The sequence below is a fragment of the Gekko japonicus genome, unplaced genomic scaffold (assembly GCF_001447785.1).
Source record: "Gekko japonicus isolate JY-2015 unplaced genomic scaffold, Gekko_japonicus_V1.1 scaffold14, whole genome shotgun sequence".
In the NCBI taxonomy this organism is placed as follows: Eukaryota; Metazoa; Chordata; class Lepidosauria; order Squamata; family Gekkonidae; genus Gekko; species Gekko japonicus.
In genome coordinates this window covers 2,093,800-2,111,907 of record NW_015176452.1, presented here as the reverse complement: position 1 = coordinate 2,111,907, position 18,108 = coordinate 2,093,800, and the positions used below count along the sequence as shown (strand labels likewise).

The following is an 18,108-nucleotide window of genomic DNA, read 5'->3' as shown; positions in this document are numbered from 1 at the left end:
AAAACGTGTAACAAGTTATAATTGTATTTCTAGCAATTTCTGCATAGCTTATTTTCTGTTGTTTCTGTTTCTACATGTTCAATACAAAGGGAAAGGGAAAACTGTGGCTTCGAGGAGTTTGAAGAAGGCCTAGTTGTCTTCTATTTAGAAGCAATTCTATGAGATACAAATACGGGGTTCCAGCTTTAATCACTTTTTTCATGCTGAATCAATTCATTGGAAAGGTGCTTGGAGGGAAAGATCAGACACATTATTTTGAAAGTATAATAGCATTCGTTTCAAGTAATGTTGGCAACAATTGGGTAACCTTGAAAGCTATCAACTGAAATTACACCTAGGCTAAAAAACAAAAAAAGGGCCAAGACAGTGGCTGGTTCTGTTTTATTGTAGGGGAAAAACTACTCTTGGTCCCTGGAAAAACTGTCCTATCCTTTGTTTTTAATTTTAAAGCAGAGATATCTGATGAAGTCTATGAAGGTTCCCATTCATCATCGGCTGTGTTATTAAACAATTAGATCTGTTTCCATGGAGACTGAAGAACTGGAAGAGATGGAAAGACACAATGGGAAATCAGCCAATGGTTTCAGGAAGGATAGTTCTTCACAGGCAGTATCATGCCTGGACTTGAACTGTGAGCATGACAAGTCACAGACTTTTGATCAAATGACTGAGAAAGATCCACAGTCGCACTATATTCCTATTAGAAGGAATTCCAGATACTATCGCTCCATCAGACTTCGGAACAAAGGGAAAGGGAGGAGCAATAAAGAGGATCAAACAGAGCGTGTTGAAGGTAAGTAGTCATTACTCTTTGCCCACTGAGGTTGATACTTATGGTACAAGTCAAGCCAGATTTTGTGGAAAGGGTGGGTTATAAGAACAAGGATTGCAATACACTTGCACCTGTAAAATCTGGTTGCTTGCTTTCATATATCTCCTGTGCTGACTGAATGTCAAATTGCAACCAGTTTGGAATTGCGGAAGCAGTCAAAGGCCTCAAGGAAAAGGGGTCTCAGTTTCATGCCATTCCACTGCCCCAAAGCACTGAGCAGCTGGCAAAACCTAGAAGGCAACTGAGGAAGGCTGAAAAGTTCTTAATAGTACAAAGCAAGAAAAGTGTGCAGAGTTGTACTCAAAGAAGGCATTTTGCTGGAGCAAGACACACTCCACAATAAAACCATATCATCATATCCTAGGACAGTGCCAGCAAAGTGTCTGTTGTGGGGAGGGGAAGGGAAAGGAGTTTGTAAGCCGCTCTGAGACTCCAAGTGAAGGGCGGGGTATAAATCCAATCTCTTCTTCTCTTCTTCTTCTTCTACAAAGTTTCTATTTAATTGTTCTCTCTGCTCCCTCAGGTCTCTCAGCTGCCCACATTTCATTCAGGAAGCATTCAAGAATCAACTATAACAAGAATATAGTTGTTTAAATAATCCAAACAATGGACATGCCAGTTGTTGCATAGTACAGTTAATATTTAGCATGTATAAAGCATATTTAAAAATCCTTCAAATACATTATAGCAATAACTGTATTGCTTCTGCCCCCAAATAAACAAACCCTTCACTCTAATACTGATTAAGGAACATCATTTTCCTTAGACACGAATTTGCCCCAAGGACCAGATAATAGGTGTGTATTATTTCCTAACAAACTGTCCCACGCTGCCATCCTCTCTCAAAAGTCTGGGCTATCCAATCTGTCTTGCAATATATTACACATGGAATTAGTTTCTTCCTTTCTCCAAGGTTGTGAGCAGACAGCAGAAAACTAAAAACTGCTGCTTGATATTCTACTCCTGTCATCAGTGAGGTTTTATGGCAAAAGGAGCTCTTCGGTATGCCAAGGCATACATCTTCTCTGCTGTGCCACTGCAGTATGCAGCCAGACAAACATACAGCTTCTCTCATTGAATCACCTGAACTCAAGAGAGCCACTGCACCAAGACTGCTAGAGATTAAAAGGAACCATCCGCATCACACAACAAAACCACATGAATTGTACAAGAAGATATAGCCCTCTGTTTTGGGCCCCTGAGAAGAAGAAGCTCTTTGAAGAAAGGTTGTTCTCTTGCAGACTTCAGATTAGCATCCATGTAGAATGACCAGCTCTGCACTGTGCTGCAGTCCTACCTGCCCTCGGTTATTGCATTATTATCGGAGATAGTAGTTGTCTACTCAGAGGGCTGGAAGAAAAAGGGTCTTGTCCAGTCAACACAACTTTGTTACTAAAAGGCAATTATTCTGCCTTCTATTTGAGCTTAATGTTTATTCAGACAACTAGGAAGGTATATTCTTCAACTCTCCTATCTGAATGGATATTGCATGCCCTTGTAAAAACTAAACACAGAGTCTTCTTGCAGTATTGGCTGAAGTGCATGGATAATAAAGATGGGTAAGCCCTTTTCTTTTTCATTTGAGAATGTGTGGGATATTGCTTGAACAACTTACTCATGCTAATAGTTATGCCCAGTTCATATGGGTATTTTGGTACCTGAGACAGGAGCCCATCTCCGCATCCTCCTTCCTTCTACTGTCCCCTCAGTTTTTCTGAGGATGAGGAAAAAATATGTTGCATTTGCCCAGCAGGACAGGTTGATCCAAATATGGTACCCCATTCAAACAGAAATAGGCAAAGGGAGGGAGCTGTTGTGCATCAGGAGCAATACAGTTGACTAGTTGGCTGTTTTGTGTCAACTACAACCCTAGTGTCCAGGATAAATGCCCCAAGAAGAAGAAAAAGAAGAGATTGGATTTATACCCCGTAACCCCGCCCTTCACTTGGAGTCTCAGAGCGGCTTACAAACTCCTTTCCCTTCCCCTCCCCACAACAGACTCCGGTTTTGTATTTCTGTTAGTATGAGAGGGGAGACGGGAAGGGAGTAGTAACAGTCGACTAGAAGAAAGAAATGTGGGCAGCTGAGAGACATGAGGGAACAGAGAGAACAATTAAGTAAAAACTGCATAGAAACTTAACACTTTGTTGGCAAAGATGAACTCACTGTCCTAGGATATGATGATATGATTTCCTTGTGGAATGTCTTTTTAGCCTCCTACAAGGAGGAAAAGTACCATTTGAGAAAAGTTAATTTTACTACTATAAAATTGTCATCACCATAAAATGTTTAACAAATCTTTGAAATTTGTTCAATGCCACAGTTGGAGCTTGGACTTTTTAAAGGGATCACATCTGTGTTGACATGGAAATGTTATATGGTGGCTACTAGTTTTTCTGGATGTATCTGAACAGGACCCTAGATTTTTAGGGTTCTGCTTTAGGAAATGGGTACATGCACAGCATGGATGGGAAACCATGTTTCTTTTTACTATACTCATCACAGTAAAAATGCAATTGCCCCGCCCCCTGTACCTCACCCGGGGGAACTGCAATCCCCCGCGATCGCCCCCGAAATGACCTCTGCTGCCAGTCTGTCCTCAGCCAGTGTGTGCGTGTAGAGTACCATCAAATTGCAGTCAAGTTATGGTGACCTGATGGTGAAATACTTGAATCCCGGTGAGGGGTTCTTAATCCAATAGTCACACGGAGATCATGAAACATCTCTAAGACAACTTTATTGTACCATACCCATAGAATCCTTCCTTTTTTAAAAAAAAATAATAATTTTTATTGAAAAGTTTTCTTTTTAAACAGATCAAACAGCAAATATAATAGTAAAGTTGTCAACTGTAAACAAAGCTAGAGCCATATAATCAGAAGTGCAGCAAACTAACGCAGTATACTCGGTACATCATTTCATTTCAGAGTTCTAAAATTAATTAATAGAAGCATGTGTCATTTCAGACCAATAACAACCCATAGAATCCTTCCTAACTACAAAAGTTACAGAAGCATTCTCCTTCCTCCTTCTCCAAAATACCTTACATTTATACTCAAATTTATGTCATCTTTACATCACCTGCATTCCCACCAATTACATAGCATAGCATCACAGTACATCCAGTTATCTGCAGACATTTGCAAGCATAGCTAGTAGTGTACTGCATATGTCTGAGAGTGTGTTCCCACATTCTTGGAGTGTGAGGTCTTATCTACTGTTAAGAACCTGTGCTCAGCTGGCTGAAACTGCTTCTGCCATTGCCCGTTATTTTGCCAGCTCCTGGGGTACAGAAGTTCATCCCTAAGCAAGCAGATCAAACAGCACTATGAAATGACGTTAGTCATGCTAAAGGACATTTTTTTCCTTCAGACCCCATGGGGTTTTCAAGGCAAGAGACAAACAAAAGTGGTTTGCCATTGCCTGCCTCAGTATAGCAACTTTGGACTTCCTTGGTGCTCTCCCAGGTCAGGGCACTACATTCAGTGTTTCAATTAAATAATAGCAATGTATGTACTACCTGGGGGAAATGCTGAATTCCCCCAAATACGAAAAGTTGCAGTTTGCTTGTACAAAATGGTATTTCTGCAATGTGAGTGCATCTTTCAGAGAAGATGTGAGGACTGTGTGCAACAAATGCACACTTAACTCCAAAATTTATTTATTTGTTTCATTAAATTTCTACCCCTCCCTGCACTGCATGGCTCAGGGCGGGTCACAACAGTAGATATATACAATAAATTTAAAACAGTTAAAACATAATCTACATAGTATTAAAACATATAAATCAGATAATACAAGATGGCAGTCAGTTACAGATTAACAAGTGTTCCCAAAGAACCTTCAGTATGTGTGCCTGTAAGGATTAGAATTTACAGATCTCAGGCTTTCATTAATGCGACCAAGCTATAAGTTTTCACAGGTTGGTTGCAGCCTGTTTGGGTTGAGCGTTGATTAAAAACACCTGGTGGCCTTGGCCAGCTGCTTAAGATGCCTTTATCTGGCTGCCAGGGGGACCAAGGAGGGGAGCAGTAGTCACACAGGAAACGAACAGGCTGAGGCCTCCAGGACTGCAAGCTGAAAACCTGTGGACTATGCCCGTGGGAGTGGACTCTCATTCTTAAGCCTTCGGGTGAGAAAGCCAGGTCACAAGATTACCCCAGTGAAGGAAGCCACAAGGAGTTAATACTTCAGGCTCATCCTCTGCCCAGTGCAAGTATAGTGTTGTTGTTGTTTTGTGCTATAATCTGTGAGTGAATTCTGCCGAGCAAACACTCTTAGTTATTTGTAGGACTCAAATAAATGCAGAGGTATTTTTTAACCCACCACGCTGGGAGTGTCTGTTGAGTGTCTGTCTGCATCCTTGAGAGGAACCCAGATGAAAAAGAGCCTCAGCACAGGACCCAGTGAGAATCCCAAGGCCCCAGGTGGCTGTGAGCTCAGCACCTGAGAACGGGAGAGTGTTTGTCCTTGGTCCAGACAGTGCCCATAGGTGAAAACAAATTGATTGTGTGGAAAGGACTTCAATTAAAGTGATACAGGGCATCATTTTCTTTCTTATTCTTCCAAATTCTAACAGAACCATGAATTAGAATAGAGCCTGTCTAATTTCTTTGGGGAGCCTTTTGAACCCATTTTGACATGAACAGAATAAACGTTGTATGGAATTAAGACTCCTGTCATTATGTACTTAGGAAGAAAAGCATACAATTAAGCCTTTTCCTTTTTTTAATTTCCAAAAAAATCAGGGATGGAATCTGTCTGTCTGTCTGTCTGTCTAAACACTGCCTTCTTCAAAATACCATATTTGAAGAGATGGACCAGCCTGGCCCTCCAAACATAATTCAACTTCTCTTGTTTCCTTAACTGAACATAGTTCATTAAAGGGCCCAAAAGGTAATAATTTACCTACCAATGTTTCATTTCATTTCAAGGCTCACTAAAAAATGGTACTACCAGGAATGAGCTTCTGAACAAAGATGAACTGTTACGCATATTCCACAAGGGTCTGTCTCTACATGTGAAGCCTAATATGACAACTGCAGAAGAACAATGGCTTCAAAGGTAAGGAAAAAACAATATGGAAATTCCATTTCCCTTAAGACAACAGAAAGGAAAAATAGGTAAATTGGGGTTTAAATGGGGATAAAATGAATTGACAAAATTATGTTCACCAGTTGCACTTATATTAATTTAATTTTCAGTGATGTCTTTAGTTTAAAATTCCATGGGACAAGTCACTATGTTTATCTTGTATACATATGAGCTTTGCATAGAAATTATAGACTATGAATCTCTTGCATTCCATTGTCATTTGACTCCTCTGATTTACAATATTTATTTCTCTCTCTGAGACACTCAATACACCTGATGAAGTAGACACAAAAGCTTATGCCATAACAAATCTATTAGTCTACTTATTTCTGGAAATATCCCTTTACAGAAATAAATGTTTCATCCCACTAGTACTGTAAGATCAGTTCTAGATCTCAGGCACAGAAAACAGTCTTGCTTCCTTTTCTAAATAATAACTAACAGACATAGCATACAAATTGGGTGTTTTTACATAAGATTCAGAAACAGAAATGTGGCTCATCTCTTTGACTTTAACACATGGAATTCCTTCACTATATGTGCAAAACACTGCTGCAAGTATGGGAGAAATTAATTCCTTCCATAACCACAATTGCATGCATGGTGGGTTCTTTAATACACAGAGATGCCTGAGATCAAAAATAGGCGGGTAGTTCCCCCACTTTTACACCATTACTGTGGCTAGGGATGATGGATCCATCCAACCATATGCCCAATAAAAAAAAATATGGTAGACTCCATCATACGTAATGTCTAGATTGGGGCAAATACCTGCATCTAGAAATCTTTGCTTGAAAACTAACTGTTAACAGTTATTATTAATCTTGCACTGTGGTTACAAGGAAACTTACTTACGGGCACACTAGGTCAGACAGTTAAGCCTAAAGTATAGCAATAATAGAGGAAAAAAATAAACAAATTCCGCCTACTCCATCGCTAGGAAAAGCCTTAATAAATAAACAATCTATATCATACTTTTAAGGTCACATACTTAGGCTTTATTGTCTCCATGGGGAACGCTAATCCCAAAATAAAAAGTTTGTAGATGAAAATACCTTACAAATATTTCCTTCTGTGTTCCAGATAGCAAAATGTGACAATGGTTAGCAAAATGTCCTGATAACCACATGATTTGTCTCTTTGTACATGGTATATCATCTCAAGGATAGCAAGCACCCAGTTCATGTAGAAATGATTGATTTGATTTCAAGATACTCAGCCAACTTGTCATTTGGCAATAGTCACGCTAGTGGCAGAAGTGACAGTCAAAATACAATTCCTCTCATTTTGTCCAGCTTGCCTTCTTCTTTTTAACTCTGTAAACATTGTTTAGCTTGTGCTTCTGAATCCTTAATTGTACTTTCCTGTATAAATATTCATTTTATTGCCAGAAACATCAAAGTGAAGGCAACAGTAAATGTGCTGCTTGAGTGACTCTACAAAAAGGAGTAGTTCTACCACCTCATCTGCAGCTGGAGAGTGGTGGATAAAGAGGGAATTTTATTCCTAGCCAGGGTTATATACACCTACCAAGGCAAAGATTAAAAAAACATATACAGAGTTTCAGTAGTTAAGTGGTTTGAATAATACTGTTGGCAGCATCAACAGGTTAAGCTTTGTAAAGTTTTTATATGTGGAACAGACTTTATTCCAATAGGTATCAATGACTGTGGATACATAGGTAATGGCAGCCTATTTATTTATCATTGTTGTTATTATTACAAGCAGGGATCGACAAGGACTTGAGGGGAGCATCTTAATTTTGACTGTATCCTCTCCCCCACCATTTCTTCTTTCCTGTCCCCAGCAGCCCCCACAGCCTCTTCCCTTTTCCTGCTACCTTCTCTCCTCTCCACTCACCAGCCCATCTACCTTTATCTGTTGCCCTGTCTTCAGCTTTCCCTCCTTCCCTCCCCTAGCAGACTGGGAAAAGTGGCTGCCGGCACTACTAGGGCTGGGTCCAGCTGTGTGGTGGCTGCCACCCAAGCCAGTTGTGTGGGTAGTGAGTCTCCAGTAGCTGCTGCCAGGCCTGTATTCAGTGAGTCCTCCTCCATCAGGGAACATGATGGGGAAGAGGACAAGACTTTTTCTGGGGCTGTTTTGGCCTCCAAGTTACAGAAGTCAAGGCTTGGCTCAGCAACACTGCTGTGGTTACCCAGCAACCTCCCAATGGCCACTGAGTGCTGAGCAGGCATCCTTTTTTGAAAACTGCAGGCATTTTTTCTATTATTTGGGGGAGTTTTAGGATTGCCATTTGCCTTTTGTCAGTGGGGAAACTCCTGCTAGTGCTCCCCCAGCCCCTGCATCCCATGACACTGCAACATCACTTCTGGCTGCATAAATGGAAGTGATATTACTGTGTCATGAGATGTACACCTGGAAATCTATAGTTCTTACTGCAGAGTTTCAGATGAATGCTACAATGGGGCACAACTTGGTGACGTCACTTCTGGTTATGCAGCTGGAAGTGATGTTGCAACTTTGCAGGATATCATTACAGTAAATCCCACCCCGACCAGTCTCTGCCGGCAGTCCTATTGGGACCCTCCAGGTTTGTAGAGAAGAGGAGAAGAAGAGATTGGATTTATACCATGCCCTTCATTCGGAGTCTCAGAGTGTCTTACAATCTCCTTCCTTTCCTCTCCCCACAACAGATGCCCTGTGAGGTAGGTGGGGCTGAGACAGCTCTAACTGAAAGCTGCTCTTGAGAAAACAGCTCTGAGAGAACTGTGGCTTGCCCAAGGTCACCCAGCATCTACATGTGGAGGAGTGGGGAATCAAACCCGGTTCTCCCAAATTAGACTCTGCTATCTGTTGCTAGCTCCATTTTGCAGATCTGTTAATCCAAACTCTATGGCCCAGTTCAGAATAGGGTTGCCAAACCCCCCGGTTTGCCAGGGATCCCCCATTTTGGGGTAGGTTCTACCCACCACCGGCCAGATGGCTGGCAGGGAAGCCCCGCCCCCACAGCCACCCCTCTCCCTTCTCTCTTGAGAGAGAGAGGGGTGGCTGCCTTTAAGTGCGTGGAACCCTTGTTTCCTCCCAAGCCCAATCTCCACTTCAGGCTTGCAGGGAAATGCCAGCTTTGTGCACTTAAAAGGGAAACTCAGCTCTTTGCTCTTAAAGGGGAAACGCCGGCTCCTGCACTTAAAAGGGAAACACCGGCTCCTTTAAGTGCAGGGAACTGGCGTTTCTGGAGATCCAGCGCGCAGGCAGGGGGGCCCAACGGATGTCCCCAACGTGATGTCATCACGTTGGGGATGCCCCGCCCCCTCTAGGAACGCCCCCAAAGTCCCCCGCTGGGGGTGGAAGATGGACTTGGCAATCCTAGTTCAGAATTATATATATTTTCTAATCTACAAAACCACAGGGTCAGGGTAATGGAAAACCTAAAATAAGAGTAACAAGGATCCATAATACAGACATATAAAGTAATCGATACATCTCTGTTAACATAGTAGTAGCACATGAAGATTACTAATGCAAAAATGTCAAGCAAGCAACCACAGTCTCTTTAGCTAAAGTGTAATTATCATAGAATTAAAGTTATGCATTAAAATAGACATCAGGCTATCAGAGTTAAGCTATTTTGTCATTGACTTTCCTCTTATCAAAGTCCAAATTAATTTTTAGTTCTGTTTCAAAATTAAAAAGTTTTGCCAGACTCTTCGAGATGGTATCGCAGCCTTCCCCATCTTTCTCGTCTTCTTCTTTCTCTTCTCCTTCTTTCTCTTCGCCTTCTTCCTCTTCCTCTTCTTCCTCTTCTTCTTCTTCTTGTGTCTTTGTTCTCCTCCACTTTCTCAGGTCCATCTTCTGCTTTCTGTTGTTGCTTCAGGAACATCCACTTTATTTATTTCTCGCTGAAATTTCTTTGAGTTCCTTTTGCAACTTGTCTCGCTTGACATTAAGGTTGGTTATCTGGTCCAGCAGAGGGCGCAAAGCTACAGCAGTCAGTTTGGGAAAGTCTGTGGTTACTTCCGGTCTGGTGACCAGCAATGCTGTGCTGGCAGTTCATAATTATAAGTTCCGCTTTCAATGCCATTTTTTCTCTTGCTGCGTCAATGTTTATACAAGAGGAAAGTTTAAAAGTTCTCCGTAAGTCTGGAATTTATCGCTTTCTTACTGATCCGCTGCACACTTCATCGCAACCCGCTTCCTTCGAGCCACCCTTTCCGCCTCCTGCTTTAAACTCCATCATTTCGGGATCAGGCATTTCCCTCCCCCTTCCGCTTGTTTGGGGCAGCTTTACTAGTAATGATTTATCGATTGTTTGCTGGATCGTAGCTTCACTCACATTTGTACTTGCATTCACTAGGCATGTAGAGAGGATCGTTTCTTGGGATCCTTATACACTCTGTCCAGTGTGTGCTTCTTGGTGCCATGCTGGCTTTGTGCCAGGGGGCCTATTGGGGCAAAAAAGGTGCCTCAATCCTTTGGCTTCTGCCTTGGGAGAGGCACCTCTTGCGCCCCAGGCTGAGACCCCCCCTACAAGGTGTCTGGGGGGTCCAAGATCAACTTAGACCCCCCATCGGTACGTTTGCGAGGCGCTCACATCAGAACTGTGATGGAGCACACCCGCACAGCGAGTCGCCAAAGCCGGAAGCAGAATTATATATATGATAATTATTATTATTCTAAGCAGGGAAGCAATGAGGAATCACAGGGTGTGTGTGTGAGAGAGAGAGAGAGAGAGAGAAGAGAGAGAGAGAGAGAAGCTGGGGATCCCCCCCAATTTCCTACTCCAGGGTTCTAGAATATCTCAGGGACTTGGGCAGCTAATTTCCTCCCTTCTCTCCTTTATTCCCTTTAAATAGCTCTCAATTGCTCTCAGAATCCATTATTCAAGACCGTATTCACGAGGACCTAACTATATACTTTTTCCAGGTACATCCTCAGATTTCGTCTGCAGATGTGATCTGGGTGTTCCATGCTCATAATTTAATTGCCAGGTATGTGTGGCCCAATTTAGTTTGGGACCACAATGCACAGGGAGAAGGGGGTTAATTCTCTCCCCCCCATACATTTTCCCAACCTGAAATGTCCCCAGGTGTCAGGGCTGGGCCAGATGAGTTCTCCTTTGAAGACAAAGGGTTTATAGCAGCTAACCCTGTGGAGATCAAGATCCTGGAAGACTTTGCAGTCTCTGGGCTCTCAGAAAGGCCACCCGCTGAGACTATGGGACCAGAAAACTGAAAGAGGAGCCCATCAATGAATCCTGCTTTTTGCCAGGGATTCCGCAGGCTCTTAGAGTGGAGGAGGAAAGGCCAAGTAGAGGCTCAGCTCTGGTGATAGAGTGTCTGGTCAGCTGCTCTGGAATTCTCCTCTTGCCATGAGACTTGTGATGATCAAGATCTGTCATGATATTTTGCAGGATGCTGGCATAAGTCCAGTTGTATCTGCAGGTTTCTGGCCCTGGTATGCTACATGGTCAGTTTTCCCACACAGAACGAAGTGCTGGGGGGGTAGATATTTCCCCTTTCTTGCTGCTCCACTTGCATAGAATACTCCTTGTGGAACAGCAAAAACAGAGAAATAACTCTCCCCAGCATTGTTTTGGTCTGGGAAGATGGCTGGGAGGGGAAGTAGGAGCCCTTCCTCCTCCCAAAGTGGTGTTCTGAAACTGTTTGCGCTCTCCCTTATTTTTTAAAAGCCATTTCCCACAGTTGCTGAATGGCTGCAGGGAACCTGAGTTGTGTCCAGGGAACACAGAGCCAATGCTTTAAGAAATATGTAGTTTGTCCCATTACATAGTCTCAGTCCTGTCTGGGCGATCATAGGATCAGCAGCTCCTTTAGACCTTGTTGTTACATACCGCACTGTTGCCCATCTGCCTGTCTGTCTCACCTCTGGTCTGCTTGTGCTCAAAGAGCCCTAACCTTCTCAGAGTAGCCAGGGCATCAGGGAACCACTATTTGCCCTTGTGGGGAAACTTAACATCCATAAAGCAGGAGTTATTTTAGGTCAAAGAATGGCATGGGGCATGAGCTGCCTGTCCCCATGCACCATGATCCCCAGATGCCTGGAAATCAAGTTCCAGGCACTGAACTCCCCAGACCATATCTGTCAACTGGATTTGGGAATGTACCTGGGAAAAGTGTATAGTTTAGTTAGGTCATCTGCTGTTATCTGGCCGATATGGGTTCTTTCTTTAATAACTGACTAAGCCATATTTTTCTGCATACCTGGAAAGTCTACCAATTATGTACAGTCTACAGCTTTGGCTGTGGGTGGCTTAGTTTGCTGCTTTTGTGATTGGCATGGGGATCCTCCTACACTGTATCTAACCATGCTGTTAGATATAGTGTGATGTTCATGATTTTCAGAATTTAAGAGATGCCTCCTTTCCCAAATGGCACTCAAAGTGATTTAAACAGCAACACAAACATTCATAAAATACTGAAGGTCACAATCAAATATATCAAATAGACAGCCATATCTCCTTCTTAAAACAGTAAGAGTATATTTAAAAAGTAAGAGGCAACAAACAAACAACTGAAACTGACTTGCCTGGTGAATCCATGGCAGTATTTCAGTGTAACAATAGCCACCCAAAAGCAAGTGGATCATACAGCACGTTTCCTATAAAACTCTCTCTGTCCTAAAATAAAAAATACATGGTACACTCATCACTTCATAAACTAATACTGCTCCTACCAATCTAACCTCCCCTCTCCTGAAATATAGGTCAGACTCACCATATCATTTTCAGATACGAATTTGATGTTGAATGTGATTCCCAAGTCCAGGCAATGAATCTATGACTAAAATGCTTAAATATACACAGTGAATGTACCCTATTTACAGTTGGGAATGAAGAAAAAGTAATATAACATCAGCAATCAATCTGAAATACCATTTAAAAACTATAAGGTCAAGTAAAATGTTAGCAGCTCTGTAGTATTCCTGCGGCTGGGTCAAAGCCGAAAGGACGCTCAGCTGTGGATGTGTCTGATGGTGAAAGGAAAGTCCAATGCTGCAAAGAACAATACTGCATAGGAACCTGGAATGTAAGATCTATAAATCAAGGTAAGTTGGATGTGGTAAAAAATGAGATGGCAAGACTGAACATCGACATCTTGGGAATCAGTGAACTAAAGTGGACAGGAATGGGTGAATTTAACTCCGAAGACCATTATATCTACTACTGTGGCCAAGAATCCCGTAGAAAAAATGGTGTGGCCTTTATAGTCAACAAGAGAATGAGAAAGGCAGTAATGGGATACAATCTCAAAAACGACTAAATGATCTCGGGCCGAATTCAAGGCAAACCATTCAGCATCACAGTAATCCAAGTCTATGCCCCAACCACTGATGCAGAGGAGGCTGAAGTAGATCGGTTCTATGAAGACCTACAACACCTCCTAGAACTAACACCAAAAAAAAGATGTCCCCATCATCATAGGGGACTGAAATGCTAAAGTAGGAAGTCAAAAAGTAACCAGAATAACGGACAAGTTTGGCCTTGGAGAACAAAATTAAGCCGGGCAAAGGCTAACAGAGTTTTGTCAAGAGAACATGCTGGTCATAGCGAACACCCTCTTCCAACAACCTAAGAGGCGACTCTACACATGGACATCACCAGATGGGCAACACTGAAATCAGACTGATTATATCATTTGCAGTCAAAGATGGAGAAGCTCCATACAGTCAGTAAAAACAAGACCTGGAGCTGACTGTGGCTCAGATCATGAGCTACTCATTGCAAAATTCAGGCTACAACTGAAGAAAGTTGGGAAAACCACTAGGCCATTCAAGTTTGACCTAGATCACATCCCTTATTAATGTATAGTGGAGGTGAAGAATAGGTTTAAGGAACTAGATTTGATAGACAGAGTGCCCGAAGAACTATGGATGGAGATTCGTGATATTGTACAGGAGGCAGCAATCAGCACCATCCCAAAGAAAAAGAAATGCAAGAAAGTGAAGTGGCTATCTGATGAGGCTTTACAAATAGCAAAGGAAAGAAGGAAAGTGAAAGGCAAAGGGGGGAATCAGGTAAGATGGAGTGAAAAAGCTGGCTATATCTAACCCGTTAATGGGTATATGTTTCCTTACTGATCTGGCCTTCAGGACAAACTGAAACCAGGTTCAAATGGTACTTTACTTTCCAATCAGAAACCTGGAAATCTTTGTCAGCTTCAGACAAAAGAAATTCAAAATAGATGAGTCATATACTTTGGAGAATTTACTTTGGGTAACTGGATATCCACAAAAAGACACTGGAGATAAAAGAAGGGGTTTGAAAAGCAAACCTGTAATGTTGTAAAGCAGGCTGAGATATTTGGTTGCCCCAGGCAAGCCCTAGGCCCCAAGTGTAGTATTTGCAGAGATCAGACAGTTCCAGTGAATTCCCTGAGATACCTGTTCCTCGAATGAAGCAAGCAGGTTCTCTCCAAGAGGTTTGCCCCTCTCACAGTGGGAATAAAGATTTTCTTATAGAGAGTTTCCAAGAATATGAGGTTTTATGCTCATGGCTGGCTGCAAAGTCTGATGGGAAGGGATAGGACCATGCACAGTTTTATGGTCAGGCAAAGGCGTTATATACACTGTGCATCTTCTCTCTTTCTCTTTTTAAGAAACTCTGATGGATGGAGAAGGCTCTTTTCCACTGAGGCATTACAGATTTGGAAGCCCCCATCCACTGTGAAAATGCACTTTATCTATCTAGTGTATTTTAATCCCCTTTTCTCCCTAGCGGGGCCCCAACACAATTTTCAAAAATATACTACAATTTAAATAAACGTAAATAAAGAGAACAACCTAAAGCAGGGGTTCCCAGCATGGAGCCCACGGGTACCGTGGCATCTGCTGACACCTTTCCTGGTGCCCAACAAGTGGGCAGGACCAGTTGGGGCTTTTGCTCAGCCAGGCTTCTGACTGGCTGTGTAGATTTTTAAAAAACACTGCTTTGGTAGCAGCTGTCACTCCAGCACAGAGCTCATCAGTGTGTGACTGAAAGTAAGCTGTGCATATGCAGGAAAATATTTTAAATAATATGTTCATCTGTTCATACATTCATTTCAAAATACATCCTGTTAAACAAAGTTTCTGCCTGAAACGTTGAAGATTTACTGTCAGAGTTATGCATAGCCTCACTCCCTGAAATTTTACGACTGGCTCCGCCCCATGAGATAGCCATTTTGTGGCTGGAGACACCACCCCGTGTCAAAATTTCAAAGGTGCTGGCAGGTTCAAAAAGGCTGGGGAGACCTTGCCCAAATAAATTAACAAAAAGTAAATCAATGAAAGTGTCAACTTGAAATTAAGATTGAATGTAAGATTCCTATATAGGATTTGTTCCTGAGGAAAGGTCAGAGGTCTGAACCACTTAGATATCCGGAAAAAAGTGTTGACTGAAAGAGAGACACAGCATGATTGAATTTGGAGCAGGCTGCTTTTGGGAATTTGGATAAGGATTGCTGGGAAAAAGATCAACAACCTCAGATATGCAGACGATACCACTTTAATGGCAGAAAGTGAAGAGGACTAAAGAGCCTCTTGCTGTGAATGAAAGAGGAGAGCGCAAAAGTTGGCTTGAAACTCAACTTAAAAAAACCTAAGATCATGGCATCCGGCCCCATCATTCCTTGGCAAATAGAAGGGGAAGTCATGGAAGCAGTGACAGACTTCATGTTCCTGGGATCCAAGACCACTGCAGATGGTGACTGCAGCCATGAAATCAAAAGACACCTGACCCTCGTAGGAAAGCAATGGCAAGCCTAGACAGCATAATAAAAAGTAGAGACATCACCCTGCCAACAAAAGTCCGTATGGTCAAAGCAATGGTATTCCCAGTAGTACTGTATGGCTGCGAGAGTTGGACCATAAGAAAAGCCAAGTGCCAAAGAATAGATGCTTTCGAATTATGGTGCTGGAGAAGACTCTTGAGAGTTTGTTGGACTGCAAGAAGATCAAATCAGTCAATCCTCAAAGAAATCAACCCTGACTGTTCCCTGGAAGGCCAGATCCTGAAGCTGAAGCTCAAATACTTTGGCCACCAAATGAGAAGGGAGCACTCACTGGAGAAGACCCTGATGCTGGGAAAGATTGAAGGTCAAAGAAGAAGGGGATGGCAAAGGATGAGATGGCTAGACAGTGTTATCGATGCAATGAACACGAAATTAAGCAAACTCCGGAGGATGAGGAAGACAGGAGGGCCTGGCGTGATGGGATCGTGAAGAGTTGGACTCAACTGTGTGACTGAACAACAAGAACACTCCTGCAGTGAATGCACTACAATAAAGAATTTGTGGGGAAATCTACCCCCAGTGGGAAAGTCTTGCTAAATATCACAAAATATAATCACACGGGTAGCCATGTTGGCCTGACACAATAGGGCAAAATTTGAGTCCAGTGGCACCCTTCAAACCAACAAAGTTTAATTCTGGGTATAAGCTTTCATGCACATGCACACTTCTTCAGATACACAAACAGGTTTCCTCAAGCCTTACATATAGGTAGAGAGAGGGGTGAGGGTGCCCTTCCTGGCAACTAACCCCCCCCCCAATATGTAAGGCTTGAGGAATCCTGTTTCAATGTATCTGAAGAAGTGTGCATGCACACAAAAAACCTATACCCAGATTAAACTTCGTTGGTCTGAAAGGTGCCACTGGACTCAAACTTTGTCCTATTACAAAATATGTTTTTGTTGTATTTTACCCTGCTTAACTCCCCCATGGGGATCTAAGAGCATAGAATTGCAGAATTGAAAGGGGCCATACAGGCCATCTAGTCCAACCCCCTGCTCAAAGCAGGATCAGCCTAGACTGCATCCCTGTCCAGCCGCTGCTTAAAGACTGCCAGTGAGGGGGAGCTCACCACCTCCCTAGGCAGCTGATTCCACTGTTGCACAACTCTTACTGTAAAAAAGTTTTTCCTAATATCCTGCCAGTACCTTCTCGCCCTTAGTTTAAACCCTTTATTGTGAGTCCTGTCCTCTGCTGCCAACAGGAACTGCTCCCTGCCCTCCTCTAAGTGACAGCCCTTCAGATACTTCAAGAGAGCTATCATCTCCCTCCTCAACCTTCTCTTCTCCAGACTAAACATTCCCAAGTCCCTCAGCCTTTCCTCATAGGGCTTGGTCTCCAGGCCCCCGATCATCCTTGTCATTCTCCTCTGTACCCGCTCCATTCTGTCCACATCCTTTCTGAAGTGAGACCTCCCGAACTGCACACAATATTCCAGGTGTGGCCTAATCAATGCATTGTACAGCGGGACTATCACATCTTGAGATTTGGATGTTATGCCTCTGTTGATTAAATTAGAGCATTGTTCTTCCCTCTTATCCTCACAACAACCTTGTGAGGTGGGTAGGCTGAGAGAGACACATTGACCTAAAGTCACTCCGCAAACTTCTATTATAGGCAACTACCTGCTTCAGCCTGGCATAACTACATAGTTATGTCTGATGGGGACTAACAGTCAAAGAGCCTGGAAAATTCAATTCAGTCTTTTTTCACTTGGCTTCCTCTGACTATAGAGAAGCTTTTTAGTTTCTCATTGCTTTTATTCTGGAATTGTGAGGTGAGTGGAACCTGTGGTGGCTGACCATCTGTTCCCCACACTCTGGAACCTGATTTTGGACAACAGACTTTTAGCATCCTGTAAACAAGTATGCATCTGTTGGTTTTTTAGCCCGGCTTAAGCTATTTGCCTAATATGGTAAAGCAAATGTTTTAGTATGTGTCTTGTCTTGTAGTTCTTATCAAAAGGAATCAAAATGCATTCCCTCGCTTTATAATAGACTGCCTCCGCAAGTGACTGCTTTGCTGTTTACCTTGGTATTAGTAGCATAAGAACTTGAGCCTGAGACTTTAGTCTGTCTGCCTATAAACATTCAGAGGAAGCCAGTGAGAACTAACCAGTTTTCTTAGATTTAGGATCTTGTGGGGAAGGGGATAGATTTTTTCCTTCCATTTTGCCTCAACTAGGAGAATCCCAAATTTCCTTGAAATTTGACTTAGGGAAACTAAACTTCGGGTTGTACAGTCATCACCCAAGAAATGTCACTAGTCTTTGTTACAGCAAACAAACCTGCATTTGCTGAAACAACATGAATACAGGGGGTAGACAGGCACTTTCAAGAGAGAACTAGGGAGCTAGAAAGGGTTACTTCTGTTTTCCAGGTATAGCTGATGGGAAAACAAAAATGGCCTGGAGTGAGTTTGCAGGGAGTAGCTGGT

At 42.6% G+C, this 18,108-nt stretch overlaps 1 protein-coding gene across 2 annotated transcripts in view; it reads left to right on the top strand.

Annotated features, from left to right (window-relative positions):
* The first annotated feature begins 727 nt into the window (after nt 1-727).
* The window catches only part of NGEF (neuronal guanine nucleotide exchange factor), an 85,746-nt gene continuing 68,365 nt past the window's right edge, over nt 728-18,108 (top strand). Inside the window, exons 1-2 of one of the 2 annotated variants that reach the window (XM_015426824.1) lie at nt 728-793; nt 5,767-5,896. In XM_015426824.1, the coding sequence (XP_015282310.1) occupies nt 5,865-5,896 (32 nt within the window). In that variant the 5' untranslated portion in view covers nt 728-793; nt 5,767-5,864. Of the gene's footprint in view, nt 794-2,329; nt 2,392-5,766; nt 5,897-18,108 lie in introns of those variants that run through there. The other variant, XM_015426823.1, reaches the window with a different exon arrangement.